General features: G+C 39.5%; 1 protein-coding gene across 1 annotated transcript in view; it reads left to right on the top strand.

Moving 5' to 3' along the window:
• Positions 1-12,395, top strand: part of KLF7 (KLF transcription factor 7) — a 113,844-nt gene extending 101,449 nt beyond the window's left edge. The window contains exons 3-4 of the mRNA XM_088457202.1: positions 6,040-6,163; positions 12,313-12,395. Coding sequence (XP_088313328.1) covers positions 6,040-6,163; positions 12,313-12,364 — 176 coding nt within the window. The 3' untranslated portion in view covers positions 12,365-12,395. The remainder of the gene's footprint in view (positions 1-6,039; positions 6,164-12,312) is intronic.
• The last annotated feature ends 3,711 nt before the right edge of the window (positions 12,396-16,106 follow it).

The following is a 16,106-nucleotide window of genomic DNA, read 5'->3' as shown; positions in this document are numbered from 1 at the left end:
ATTCGCTCTTACTGCAAAATGCCTGAAATCACTCGTTTTTGCATCAGGACAGTGGTGAAGACTTATAGTGCTGGACCCGTCACATTGTCCCCTGAGCCCTTCCCCTCCTGGGACGGCTGGGACTAGGAAGAGGACAAGTGCCTGTAGCATCCTAAGAATGCTTTTGGGCGACTCTGCAGCCTGCAAGCCAAATTTGGGTACCATGGGACAGTGACATTGCCACCCCGCAGGCCCTGCACCATGGCTGGTGCACCGCTCGCCCACCACATTTTCTGTTCCCGCCCCACCCCTCCTCGATCTCCCAGAGGGAACTCCCACAAAGTCGGAGCTATGTTTATTGGGGATTTGTCATTCAGTACTAACCAACCACACAATACAATTCCTCTCTTGCACGGTAGATCATGTCATTCTGACTATTTATTCTAGATTTTTTTTGTTTTGGTGTTGCAAAAATGCTTATTTAAGATGCAAAACAAATAATTTATTTTTTTTAATTTAACTTATACATTAAAGCATAGTGGGCAAAGTACTCCAAATTCTACATTGAGCGATGTACGTACATAACATGCTCAGACACAGATTCAGTAGCAACATTGTTCCTAGAAACGGTTTCACAAGGTTGGCTGTTATAAACGTGTATTTTTTGCTGGCACTGTGGGCCCTATTTATCAACCTACAGAGATGAGGCTGATTCATTCTTATTTTATTTATAACCTTTTGATGCGTGAATGAAAATCAAGTTATAACTGTAATTTATTAATATATTTCAATATATTATTAATAAATTAATATATAAATAATATACGCATTGCATGTGACTTGGCTAGCTAGTACGCTTACTGTAAGCAATGTATTTGGGCATTCAATTACATTTGTTGGGTAAAAAAAAAAATGATTTATTTAAAACATTTTTTAATATTTCAATAGTATAGCGTTGTGACAAAATGTTTTACTTTACATAATAAAGGTTTTTTTAAAAATGTAATTTCTCCTGCTACTGCCATCCTGATAGGGGAAGGATTCTTGCTAAATAGGCTTCCCCACATTTTTATCTTCTGCCGGCAATAGACAGGGAGATAATAGGGGTCAATCCAAATAGGTGCGAATTGCGAGTTGCTATTTTCTCTTCGAATTCGCATAGAGAATTAATTTTGGAATCCAATTATCAACTCGCACTGAATCAGTCAGACTGAATTTGCATTTTTCCATTTGCACTTTCCTGAGGCTGAGAAATGGAAAGGAAAATTTTAATTTTAAGGTTAAAATGTCGGGACACTGTGCTGAACCCCTTGGACACCCCCCCTAATGACTAATTAGGCAATTGGAAGTTTCCAATTAGCTTAATTAGTCCAATAATTACATCTTTTTTTTGGTGGGGGGGTAAAAAAAAGTCCTCAAATTACCCCAAAATCAACTCTTACGTTAGTTTAGGCAAGTTTAATTACAATATTTTTTTTAATTTAAAAATATATACATATTTTTATAATCTTTTTTTTTTTTATATATATATATATATATATATATATATATAATTTTTTTATTTTTTTTTATTATTATTATTTTTTTTATTTTTTTCAAGGTACCCTCAAGTACCCCAAAATCACCTTTTTCTTCCTTCTTTTTTGCATTTTTCTTTGAATACGTCTGAAATTAAACAAAAAAAGTTTGTTTTTGATAATTTGCTTGCATTAAAAAAAAAAAAAAAACACAAATCAGCCATTTGACACCATTTAAAAACCTACAGTACATTCCTAATGCCCACAAACAGCCTTCCATGCGGCTCTGCTAACCAAATGAACCATTTTGGTGGGGGGGGGTCCAGGATGGTCTTCCTACTTTTTCATGCACTTCTCTCAAATCTCATGTGGCAGTCAATTCGCACCCCTCCGCTGCGAGTAGTGCGAATATCCATTTATAATTGGATTGGAGAATTCTCGGGAGCGAATTGAGATGGTCTGCAAGTTTCAAGAAACAACCTTGCTACTCGTAATTCGCACCTAATTGGATTGACCCCTGTGTCTTCACTGGAGATAGGGATTCTGTGTTTAATAAATAAGCCCCTATAAGGACTAAAGCATTATACTTGCCACGATTCTGAGGGTTCTCTACATGTTTGCATCTAGTGGCACTAATGGGATCGGCCATGTTTGCGCATTGCTTATAAAAACACGTTTACTGCAAAGCATTTGTTGTTTGCATCAGTAAGTTGTGTCTTTGATTGCAATGCATTTACAAATTAAATTCTGCAAAATGGAGATATGTATTTTTCACTTCAATCTGACCTATTTTATATAAAGGGTAGATATGTATGTTAATTAGAATGTACTATGTATATATAACACAAACAGGAGGGGGTCATAAAAAGCAGAGATAAATATAGCACTCAACAGCTAGCTACATGCCAGTCTACAAACTGCAAACATAGATGACAGCAAAGCTGGTGATGGTTTAAATGAATACCGCGCAGGAGTGACACATCCAATAGTATGAATATTCACAGTAAATCACTGCACAGCAAGTACAATAAATAAAGTGGGAGTCTCACTAACAACATACTCTAACAAGTGCATGGAATGTCCGTAAGATTCCAGAATTTTGATGAATCTACCTGGGATTCTGGTAAACCAGGGCATCCTTCCCCACCTAATAAACTCTCTATAGTCAGATGATGGATGTAACCACAAGATCTTTCAAACCATATTTTCTCAAAAATAAAGACACAGACTCAGTTAATGCCATTTAAAATAATAGGTCTGCGTAATTTATTTATAACAATGAGTATGGTGGCAGAGGAAAGAACGGCAAACCACCGGCGACAGCTTGACAAAGGCAAAAGATGTTACACAACTTACCAGGGCCAACTATCCTTTAATGGTAGGTGAGATACTTGCAAGGGCCAACTCTCCCTTTCTAAGCAAGTAAGACACCCATGCCAATATAAAATACTTGCAAGGGCCAACTATCCCTTTCTAAGCAAGTAAGACACCCATGCCAATATAAAGTACTTGCAAGGGCCAACTATCCCTTTCTAAGCAAGTAAGACACCCATGCCAATATAAAGTACTTGCAAGGGCCAACTCTCCCTTTCTAAGCAAGTAAGACACTCATGCCAATACAAAGTACTTGCAAGGGCCAACTATCCCTTTCTAAGCAAGTAAGACACTCAGGCCAATATAAAGTACTTGCAAGGGCCAACTCTCCCTTTCTAAGCAAGTAAGACACTCAGGCCAATATAAAGTACTTGCAAGGGCCAACTCTCCCTTTCTAAGCAAGTAAGACACCCATGCCAATATAAAGTACTTGCAAGGGCCAACTCTCCCTTTCTAAGCAAGTAAGACACCCATGCCAATATAAAGTACTTGCTAGGGCCAACTCTCCCTTTCTAAGCAAGTAAGACACCCATGCCAATATAAAGTACTTGCAAGGGCCAACTATCCCTTTCTAAGCAAGTAAGACACCCATGCCAATATAAAGTACTTGCAAGGGCCAACTCTCCCTTTCTAAGCAAGTAAGACACCCATGCCAATATAAAGTACTTGCAAGGGCCAACTCTCCCTTTCTAAGCAAGTAAGACACCCATGCCAATATAAAGTACTTGCAAGGGCCAACTCTCCCTTTCTAAGTAAGTAAGACACCCATGCCAATATAAAGTACTTGCAAGGGCCAACTATCCCTTTCTAAGCAAGTAAGACACCCATGCCAATACAAAGTACTTGCAATGGCCAACTATCCCTTTCTAAGCAAGTGAGCGGTAACCAACACCCTTACCGATGCACCATTTTCAGCCCTCCCGGGTGAGAGGCGCCGCTGACCCCAGTAGGGTGAAGCCAGCCTAACCAGTGCATTGAACAGGTGTGCACCACTCCTGCTGCCGCAATATGGATGCTTTACAGATTGCCGGTCTTCCCCTGCCATGAAATAAAGCTGACACAAGACACAATAGGGGAAGGGAGGGCAAGAGATCAGAAGCAAAGAGGCTGAATATCCTACAGATATTACAGAAAAGCCCAGTAACCACTCCCCCCTTAACAACAATCAACCTATACCTGTGACTTAACAACTGTCAATCCTAAATTACCCCTCCTTTCACTTTATTAACCCCATCCATCCCTGTCTAGAGGTTTATATGCCCTCTGTTCTATGCAAACTTCAGTTATTTTAAATTGTTCAGAGCAGGGTTCTAGTGACGCATTTCGCAAAAAAAAACTAGAAAAAAGTATAGATGATTTTAAAAAAAAGGGTGGGGTCAAAGTATTCAAATAAGACTAAAAGAACTTCGCCCATAACTCTAGGAATATGCCTTTTGCAAAGTATAATAGCTTGGATTTTACACACATGGGCTATATATACTGATCTGTGTACTTGCTTGGCACTGGGTCTCATAGTTTTTACACATTATAATGTAATACGTCTTCATATTTAAATTGTTGTTAAGGAATCTGGTTACATTTATCGGTTGAGAAACATCCATCTAATTGTTCCAGTAAAATCGTTAGAAGTTCTACTTGGCTTCTAAGAGCCTTTCTAGGAATTTCTCCCCATCAAGGGACGGAAAATAAGCATATACCACTGAGTGTTCTAACCAGTTCCATATCATCGAGTGTTGATTCAGACCAGTTCCATTTTTTGTAGCTACCCCTGATGAAGTCTCGTATGTGGACGAAACGTGTAGGATCATCGCTTTGAAAAACCTGCACCTACCACATGAGAGGTCCACCTAAGAGCTTACACCTGTAAGGGTGTAGGTGGCAGATAACATCTATCCTTCTGTACTAGGACAGGTTTGCTAAAAGTTGTTTTATGCTATTTATGTATTGATGTGTATTGTACATTTTTTTTTATATATTTTTACCTCTGTTGATATACCAAGCATAAAATATTCAGGTATATAGGAATTATGGGCTGCCATAGGGCTTTTATTTTATGAATAATATCCATAACATAAACAAAGGGTGATTTGAAGAGTAATTAGAAGGTTGTGTTTGACCAACAGCTAATATTGCAATAAATCCCCCTAAGTGGTGGAAATTTCTCCTACTCAATTAATATTCAAAGTTATAGTGCACCAAAGTTACCCCCTCGTTTATTTTTATATATATATATATATATATATATATATATATATATATATATAATTTTTTTTTCTTTAACATATGATTTTGTAGACTTACAGATCACTGCAGATGTGTGACCTGTGGGACTGCTGTGAAAAGTTAATGCTGGAAGAGAAACTGATGATTTTCTTAATAGTCTCGAATGTAATTATACACTGGGAGGCCGATAAGTGGGAAACCTAACATCAGCTACAAAAATAAACTAATTACGAAAAAAAAGGATTACAGGAGCAATGCAATTTCAGGAAATGCAAACAATTAAAAAATGTTCTCATTGAGGAGACTTGGAGCCAGGTCTTGCTGTATCTAGAGTAGGTCGGCTTTCTCTACCTAATGATGTATGATTGAAGCTCATTACAGCGACGGTACACCGACTGCCCATTAATACTTGTTCCCCCATAAATGTCTCATTATGTATGTGGATTTCCAGCACATTGGAGTCCCATAAACACTTGAAAAATCACCAAGAAGTGCTCTTTCTGGGCATAAAAACATGATCAGTGCCTCTCGGAGGGATGGTGTGCGTGGCGCCAAAACACAGTTCCCGGAATAATAGCCACTTGTCACATTTCCTGCCCCTGCAGCAGCATGCAGTACAAAGCGTTCTGTCAGGCTAGTGATCTCGCTAAACTTACAGAGGTGACCCTTTTCTATGCCGTAAGCTGTGTAATGCATCTGACAACTTCTTAAAACTGTGCTAATTCTTTATACGCAAAGTCATTTTCCAGTGCATGTACTACTTCTTCTGTCCTTTTTTTTTTTCCCAAGATGGATATTTTATTTTTCGTTTATATATATTTTTGGTTTTTGCTCCATTTAGAAATCCGCTGCTTCCGGGATATCTGACAGAACTTTGAAATAAGCGTTTGCGAGCGTTCCGCTGTCAACGGTGCCCAGACTAACTCCTTCCGTCTTTGTTCCGCAGGTGAGAAGCCATACAAATGCTCCTGGGAAGGGTGCGACTGGCGTTTCGCCCGAAGCGACGAGCTGACGAGGCACTACAGGAAACACACGGGGGCCAAGCCCTTTAAATGCAACCATTGTGACAGGTGAGGCCGGCTGCAATGAGTACTGCGAGGAGAATGGTCTGACTACTACACAGCAGACTCTGAATTTATTTTGGATGGGGGAATTTTGTGCCGAATGTTCCATTTGAATTTGTCAATTTGTGTTTAAACACAGGCTTCGTCGCTCATGTTTGCAAAATGTCCATTTTTAATTGTATAGACCTACGCATTGCTTTATGTCACTCAGAAGAAGTATGGGTGAGCATCAGTCATCCATGACCTTATAATCACCAGGACTTTATTGCTTCAGACCATTATTTTGATGTACAACAGTATGTGTATACGTCAATACTGATTATTTTTTTTTGGGGGGGGGAATTTTACATTAGTTGTATGTAATGTGCTAAAGTTACCTTTGATTTTGATTACTGAACAAACGCCTTTGAATGTTTCTGTCAGACATTTTTTCATTTCCCGCCTTTTTTTTTATTTTTTTTTTAAGTCTAGTTTGCTGGTGAAAGCGTCCTCTTCTCTATGTATCTGTGAGAGATCTCCCAGAGGGAAGGAGTTTTTCTCTTATGAGGAAGAGAAGTAATAGGGTGAAAGGAAGAGAGTGCTAGAGTAATTACAAATGACAGCCCTGACATTATCATCTTATGAAAGCTAGATGGCCGAGGCCTAGCAGGCCAGGCAAAAGCCTCGCTCAGGCTATTGTCAACGTTATTGAATAAAGATGTGCTTTTAATCACATTAGAAAAGGGCTGAGGAAGGAGGATTTATCAGGCCAAAGAACCCAGGAGTAGCATTAAAAGAAAAGGCCAGGGAAATGTCTGTAATGCAATCATGATTATATATTTAGCTACTAGCAAAATAACAGGTCAGGAAACAGGAAGACGGTTTTTGCCTTTGATTGCAAGGAAATGTTTTTTTTTTTGTTTTTGTTTTTATGTGAACATCCTGCCTCCCAAGACTGTACCCTCCTGTGACATAGCATTCTAAAGCAACACTGACAGTCACTACATTGGTATTTAGTTTAACGCTGTCTAAAATAGACTTTGGAAAATAAAAAAATTATTTAAATATTAAAGTTGCAGTATATTAAATAATACGATTTTTTACATATTTTTTTGAGGAATATTAAGATGCGTTTTTGTGTTTGTTTTTTTGGGGGTTTTTTTTGAAGCGTGTAAAGATCTATTTACATTAGTTATATATTCACATGGGTAACATTGAATTGTGCGTTGATCCTTGATCATGGGCCATTATTACCCAGAAGCCTTTTCCCCCATCGTATTGAAGCACTCTGAAGTAGTAGACCTCTGACATTGCCATGTGGATATAAAGGAGCGCCTTTTTCTCCTCTGGGGTTTTAGTGCAACATTTGAACTTTTGCAAAGCATGAAAAGAACTCACTACAGGAGAAGTGTAACCGAAAACTATATATCGTTTTATTGTCGGCGCAGGGGCTTTAACGCCCCCACTGACCATCTGCATTCGCTGGCCCTGCGCCACTTCTGCTATGTAATACTGTGACCATGGCCAGGGGTTTGGAGCCAGCACCAAATATTACATGTCAGACATGTTTTATGTAAGACCTGAGGGCGCACTCACTCATATACCGCCCACTCCTCACGTAATATACAGCCACATTTGCCTAATATGATTGACCATCTTGGAGCAGGCTTGCTGACAAACTGGCAGCCAGCACAGCACGGGGGCGTGACGCGGTTTTGTGCTCAGGGGCGTGACCGCACGATCTCCTCATCGCGTAATCGCGGCTCCGCCCCCATTACACAATGCTATACAATCGCGTGATGCGATTCAGCGGAGGGAAGGGGGGGCAAGAGGGCGACAATGGCCAGGACACTTGCCCACTCTTCCTGGGGAACCGGGAGCGAGACACGATTTTCGGGAGACTCCGATCGTTTCGGGAGAGTAGGCAAGTACAGTATGAATTGGAGACTCCCAAATTTTGGGAACTCCTCCCGGCAGAGTCAGACCCCCATCTGCTTTGTCCTCAATAAGTATCCAATCTTGCAGCAATTATACAGGATGAGTCTCCCATATCCAAATATACCGAAATATGTAATATTTCGAAATGCGGAATTTTTTGGGCATGACTGAGATAATGAAACCTTTGGATTTGATGGTTCAAAGTACACAAACTTTGTCTAAGGCACAAATTATAAAAAATATTGTATAAAATTACCTTCAGACTGTGTGTATAGGATGTATATAACACATAAATGCATTCTGTGTGTATATTTGGGTTCCATTCCCAAGATATTTCATTATGATATGCAAATAGTCCAAAATACAGAATATTCTGTTATCCAAAATACCCCTGGTCCCAAGCATTTTGGATATCGGAGACTCAACCTGTACTGTTGACTCAACCTGTGTCTTACTGTGTCTTACTGCTTCCTCCTATTGTATATTTAGCACATCCTCACATGTGTCACATGTATGTAGGTTATAGATGTAAAACATATCCTATTTATTATTAGAACACTGATTGTCTGAATACAATACCTCTTATTGTATATGCAGACGAGTTGCTGTAGGGTTATCATATTATCTCTCCTCTACAAATGCACAAAATATGAAAGTTTTTAATATTTTTTGGATTTAGAATGTAAGCAGATCAGCCGTGTAATATGTCCGATTATAGCAGTTACAGAAGTGAATAGACAGCTTTGTGTTATGGTCAGGGTTGCCTACCCTCCCGATTCGGGCGGGAGCCTCCCGATAAACGGGTGCAGCTCCCGCCCCCCCGGAAAGGCAGGCAAGCCTCCTGCCTGCCGTCGATCCCCCAACCCCCCCTCCCGATTACCTGATTAACCCCCGCAGCGGTGGGGCCGCTGACGCGATTCGCATCATTTTGGCCCCACCCCCTGCTTCGCATTGCCTTTTTTTGTACATTGTGTAGCGGGGGTGGGGCTAAAATGACACGATCGCGTGAACCCGCCCCCTGTCACGCCCGCAAACCAACCTCAGCTCCTTTGGACACGCCCCATTTTGCCGGCCACGCCCCCTGTTCTGCCGACCTGGCTGCTCCCTCCCGGAAGGAGCAGCCAGATTGTCGGCAAGTATGGTTATGGTATAATCTAGTCCTAACCTGGGCAGTTGCGGTTAGTCACCTTTGTATATTAACGGAGTGCCCACAGCTAGAAAGTCACTCTTAAGGAGCGTACACACTAGACGATATGCTCCCTGAGCGATATCGTCTAGTGTGTCCCCGGCAGGTTGCGCTCTATGTCGTTCATGACATTGTGCGCACTCGCTGAACGATATCGTTCAGCACCGGGCTCTCTTCCCCCATTCCCCAACATGCAGCGACCTGACAATATCGTCAGGTTGGCCTGCATGTTTACCCGATGAACGATCATGACGAGCGACCCGCGGGAACGCGCATTGTCGTTATCGTTCATCGTTTTGGTGTTAAAAATGGACGATAAAGTGGACGACTGAACGATAACGATATCGTTCAGTCGTCCACTTTAATCGCCCAGTGTGTACGCACCTTTAGGCTGGCGGTAAAGGTAAGCAACATGATGCGTCAGCAGAGCTGGAGATGACTGCACCAAGGAACAGGTGCCCTCTCTGGAAACATACACGTTCTCTGCAGTATGGACATGCAGATGCCAATGTTTGTTGCAAAACCGTATTGTACCGTTCAGTAGCCTCGTGCCCCCCCTCCCCTATTTCATTAAGCATTTCAGTATATTTTTTATTATTCTACTTTGCTTTTTTTATGTACGGTTACTGTATGCTCAGTCTGCTTTGCTGCGTCCTGGGAACCTTCTCATCGTCATCATTCCAAACAGGGACCAACGGGATCCAGCCAGAATGTCGATGTGGACCGCACATCAACAATCAATATGTTAACATAAAAAAATGTTGATATGTAACATGTCGGCCCCAGAATGTCGACAGACAGTTTATCTTGTTAGGGTTTAGACTAACATAAGCAAAAAACAGCATGTTAACATTCTGGTTAAAGTATCGACATATTCATAATGGTGACGTTTTAACCATGTCAACGTTTTTTGAATGTTGACCTATTGGTTGTCGACCTACAGTAAAGTCCATGTTGACATTCAGTACCTGTCGACATTCTGAATGCCACACCCGGGACCAATGACTTTAAAAGTCGCCATAGAAAAATATAGATAAGAATAATAATAATGGTTAAAAATTATGGTCGACTACAGTTCAAAAATGTTCGCGTATTTCAATGCATTTAAGCACGTTCAGAAGTCGTCCTAGCTCTGTCTGTGTCTGTCGCAGCAGCTTCCCTTTAGGTTCTTATGGGGACTGCTGAAATTCCAAGCACATACTATTGCCTAGAAGGCAGCGCAGTCAGCACCCGGCTAATTGTTGTCCTAATGAAATTAAGTGCATCAGTTCTGAGGGGAGAGAGAAATCCTGGGTCTTAAAGCGACGCTGGAGGAAGTCTTTGTGGGAGGATATTGAGGATATTGCAGCTCCCTGGCTGAGACTAATGGAGCCTCAGCAGATGGTTCTGAGGGAACAGAAGGCCCTGGGAGGGGGTGGGGGTAAAGCAAAGGTAAATACCCAACACAACATGCAGGGAACTTGGATGAAGCAGAATAAGCTCCCGTATGTTATGAGCTTTCTCATTTGCAAAATAATCCTGTTCAAGTTGGACACAAATTGCACCAATCCCTCTGTGTACGTGACGTAAATGTTTCTTTTACTTTAGTAAAATAAAACCTTTATATGCATTTTGAAAATTGGTCTGCCTGGCTCTTTTCGTAAGAGCACAGGCAGCACCGTCCTAATCAAAATGGCAGAACGGCGACCTCTTGAACACGCGTTGCCATTTTATCGTGTCAGGCAGAGAAGTGCCTAGCTAGACCTGGCTGTCGGCATCGGGCAGGAACTCCTGGGAGGGCGACATCAATGCCCCCCAATTCACCCCGTTGACAGCGTGTGAGTGTTGTTGCCAAGTTGTCTGAGTAGGAAGTCCTGTGACACCGCAAAGTGATGTCACAGCGGCTGCCAGACCCAGTTCTGCGCAGGGGAAGCTGTACGCCAATTCATTGCGTCCTGCCAGGAGAGGACACACGATACAGGTCAGTATACTGTACATCAAATTAGGGAAAGCATCTAAAAAAAAGGGGAAAACAGTTACATTAAAGTACCTGACCTACGCACTTTCATCTTGCGCATACGTATAAAAAAGTCTTACTCTTCCATACTTCAATATATTGATAATGTTTTACAAGTTTCCCTTTTGAATTATATATATATATATATATATATATATATATTTGTTTTTAAATATTCTTGTTCAATTTCTCCCCCCCCCCCCCTTTTTTTTTCTAAAAGGCATTTTCTGCTCTAATGAGATGAGAGTAAACCCTTAGTTGTTAATCTAATTAGTGCCATCCTTAAGAAGAACTGAATGGGCGTAGGCAGTAAATTTTAGCACGTGGCCCTTGATCAGTCTCTGGGGGAAATGTATCAAGCCTTGGCGAGACATAAACTGGAGAAGTGACTCACAGCAACCAATCCGCTTCATTTATCTAACAGAGTCTATGAAATGACAGTTGGAAGCTGATTGGTTTCTTTGGGCAACTTACCCATATTATCTTTCTCCAAGGCTTGATACATCTCCCCTTCTGTGTTTTCTAAATGTCCCTTTTGTTCACCGTCAAGGACTTATTCGCTAGAATCCACGTTTGCTATGCCCCTTATATCTACCAAGCCGTGGATATGTAACTACAAGAGAAATGGAGTTGGCCACTAGAATCATTGATCTTTACGTGATAATAAAGAAACAAATGTTATTTTCTACAATTAAGAGAACGCTTGTAATGACCGTTCTATGTATATCGCCAGGTGCGCTTTGCCAGGTCCATCCCACCTTCCTCTTACCACTGCTGGAGCGCCTGTTGCCTTCTGCAGTTTTGCGTGAAACAGCTGCCGTAAACTATTTCAAGTAGTTCTTATTCTATTATTATTTTATTCTTATCCTATTACAAAGGATGCACATGGCTTTTTGTGTTAACCTTTGCACTTGCCGAATATATATTTCTGGTTAAAACTAAAGTGGTTTGTTGCATTATATGTGTATATTTATATTGCAAAACTTAGATGCTGTTCAATGGACGGTTATGCCTAAATGGTATTAATATTTCTCGCTTTAATCTGCTTTCTTTTAGGTGTTTTTCCAGGTCTGACCACCTTGCCCTGCATATGAAGAGACATATCTAAGGACACTTCAAAGCAGTAACTGCCCTTGGGAAGACCAAGGGTTTACATTAAACACTTGTGTTTATGTCCATGCTATTTGCAGGACATAGAGAACATTACTACATGTAAAACTCTGTACACACAAAAAAATCCATATCAACTGTTCATGCTGAAATATGGAAGATAGGTCTGTCTGTTATGCCTTACCCCACGGCCTGAGAGAGGTGCGGAATGGTGAAGAGTTCAGTGATTAACGAACAGTTGCATACTGGGAACTCTCACATGTTATCGTGGAAACCAAGATGTTGAGACTTCCTGCAAGCAGACGGTCACCTTAACGAGCTCTGAAGAACTCACTTTATTGAAACTCAGAAGCTGCTAAAAGAGAAAAAAAAAATCACCTTCGAGTTGCATTGTTGTAGCACTAATATTTTTCTTTTATACTGTTACTCAAGAAAGTGAGAAGGATTTTGATCTAGGACACCAAAACTTCATACTGGGCAACCTTTGTGTCCTGAAGAGTTGTAGATCTGCCAGGAACCTAACTGTTGGTCTCCTCTGGTTTGGCCTCATTATGGAGCTTCTGAGATTTTTTACTCCATGCTGTAGGACTTACAGGCTTTGGGACCGGTGGGGTCAAAACAGTTACACCATTTTGAGATTGTTTAGGTCTGTCTTTCAGAGGGACGTGGTGGATGGAGGAGTGCTCATAGAATTCCCCAGCCTTATTTATTTTTTAATTTTGTTGGCTGTTGTACACCTTATGCACTAGGAACTTGTTTAAAGCCGCTGATACTGACTGAGATGGGAGCTCGTTGTCCCATCACCAGTGTGCACACTTCCAAAGGTTGAACAACCTTTCTTTTTTTTATTTCTGTGATCTATGTTTTTTTACATTTTTATTTATTTTTATTTTTTTACACTTTGTTCATTTGAAAGGCTTGTTCGAAGCACTATTTTATTTCCTTCTGTCTATGGACAGGTATCCTTGTGAACTTTTCAATCTCCATCTGGACACTTGGTTTGAATTGGACCAGCAACCTACAACTCTGCTCCTGACATCGAATGGGCAGCAGCCTTCTCCCACTGAACTTTCCAAACCTTGTGCTTGATCATTGACTTCTACTCCTAACAATATAACTAGTTAGAAACTTGATGTTATTTCCAGAGCAGCTGCATTTTGTACTAAATATAATGTTTTGAGTGTCTGAAGACAACAACAAAAAGCCAAATATATTAAACCATACAACATTAGGTAATGGGGGACACTTTAGACAAGTTGATTATGACTATTACTGGTCAGAAGGCAGACTCTTCCTTGTTTACTGTGGTCATTCATTGGATATGCTTAAGTATAAAGTGTCCAAATGAGTAAACGTTCATTCGCATTCTTTAGCCAGGTTAATGGTGGGTTTGTCCTACAGCATTATTTTAAAATTTTCTAAACTGCAGGTCTAAGGTTACCTTTTCTTGCTAAGATCGAGAGTCCTATAGACCTGATCTTAGTCCATGAATGCATAGTCAACAAAATATCCATGTACATAAAATTCAAGGCAGTTGTTAATGGTCTTCACTCCAAAGACTGCCAACCAGACCATGGGGTCAATTCAAGTAGGTGTGGTGGGCAACAGGTTGTATATTCTGTAAATTCTGGGACCACCCCTGAGCAGCTAGTAAAATTGCACATTTGATCCCACTTTGTCCAGATGAACGCAGCTCTTTAACCAAGCCGGCTGGCCTCTTTTTAACTTGTTTTGACTCCTTGACTGTTAAGCAAAAAAAAAAAAAAAAAAAAACACATATTGAAAAAAAATAAATAAAATGATATTAAAAATAGAAAAAAAAAGTTAAAAAGAAAAAAAACATGATAAAAAATAAAAAGAACACAAAAACACCTTAAATGTTTGATACTTAAAGCAAAGGAATACATTCATAATTGATAGAGCAGCCGTGGCACTTGAGGCTTAAGCCTAGAGCTGCAAGTGGGTCAAGAATTTCCGTTGACTGATCCCTCTGGTTTCTAAAGTTTTTTTTTTAATTTTATTTTTTTTAATTCCTATTAATAATGAGATGTAAAACCTGCCTAAAAAAAAAATCATTTCATCCCTTTAAAATGTTTTTCATTTAATTATTTATTTATTTTTTTTGGTAAGGGGATGTTCTAAAATGACCTGAGACCAAAACCCAAGAACATTTTAGGTGTTCCGAAGAATCTGATGAAAGAAGGATATAGAAAATGTTTGATTCCAAAGATTTAAAAATTAAAATGTACTTACTATACCTAGAGCACTGCTCGTCGACAATCCTCGTAGTCCTCTGCTTTCTGCATACTAGATATACATATTTTAATGTTATGGCCATTTTGATGGTTTTTTAATATTGTGATAAAAAAAAACATTGGAACATTGATACAAACAGTGTAATCTTTAAATCATTATAGGAATGGTAAATGCTAGTGTAACTGCATTTCAAAAGGCACCTTTATTGTACATATTTTTATCACACGTAGTTTATTGAGGAGCATGTAGAACTATGGGAAATAACTCATTCAGTTGAAAGATGGTTCTATCCACTCTCTTCCCACCAGCTTAAGTATATCTTTGCAAATGCAAATTTTAGAATATGGAACATAATTTGACATTTAATTAATGTCTTGTTTGCCCATGAATGACATGATTATGAGAACAGTTATTTTGGGGGTCTTTTAGCACTGTCTCACACTCTTTCCCGGGTAAGATGATGTAGATCAGCATTGCCCACCCACTTTTGCAGACACACAATAATTTTTTAAGAAAAAAAAATGTTTAGAGTTTAAGATATCCACTTTGTTCACTTGTAGGTCTAAGCAATGAATATTGTATAAGGCGTTGGTACACTGCATTGCTTTAACTGACTTTGGACATTCACATTTTTGATAAATACATTTTTAATGTTTATGGGGATTTTTTAATATATATTTTTATTTAATAACTGAATTGCAGTTTCTTTCAAATTGATTGCCTCGACCTGACGTTAAGTTGTAAAGTCCTGTAACAGGGTAAAATTCCAGTTTCGTGCCACGTTTCGTTAAATCCTCTGGTCAAACTGGCCAACCAAAATCTTATTGTGCGGACAGCTTGAAGAATGTTATTTTGCCATATATGATTTCTCATGTTAACCCACCGTTCAAGATTTTAAGTCACTTGCACTGAAATAGCTCTGTGTATTTCATTTGTGAGATGCCGTGTATAGAACAGATAAAAAAGAAAGAATACAAATTGGTAATATAATGACCAAATAAAAGAAAAACACCACATATATAATCATTTTTAAAAAAATTAAAACACTTTTCAGGACCCAACGGCAGGAAGAAACGTGTATACGACCATATACCTTTATTCATCTGTGGCCATGTAGAGATACGTTGGAATTAATTACTTCCCAGAGTGCTAGTTTGAAGACCCCTGTTATGGAATAACAAAATTACTAGTTTTACGCTGCCACATGCATGCTTTCATGTCTTGGAACTCAATTCCTTGTCTGCTAATGTGCCACGATAGAGATATATATATATATATATATATATATATATATATATATATATAGAATTTTTTTTTTTTTTGTCTGCAATATACATTTTCTCTCCTAAGTAATACAATTGCATAATGCAAATAACAACTAAACAACTTCTAAACAACTACACGTAATATGCAGGTTGTCCTTTTATATAGAAAGCTATTTTTAACATTCATATATGTGGAGGTTTCAAGCATTTAACAGAACA

The sequence above is a fragment of the Taudactylus pleione genome, unplaced genomic scaffold (assembly GCF_031769625.1).
Source record: "Taudactylus pleione unplaced genomic scaffold, aTauple2 ptg000746l, whole genome shotgun sequence".
Taxonomy (NCBI): Eukaryota; Metazoa; Chordata; class Amphibia; order Anura; family Myobatrachidae; genus Taudactylus; species Taudactylus pleione.
The sequence above is the reverse complement of the archived record's forward strand: the minus strand, read 5'-3'. Positions and strand labels throughout refer to the sequence as shown.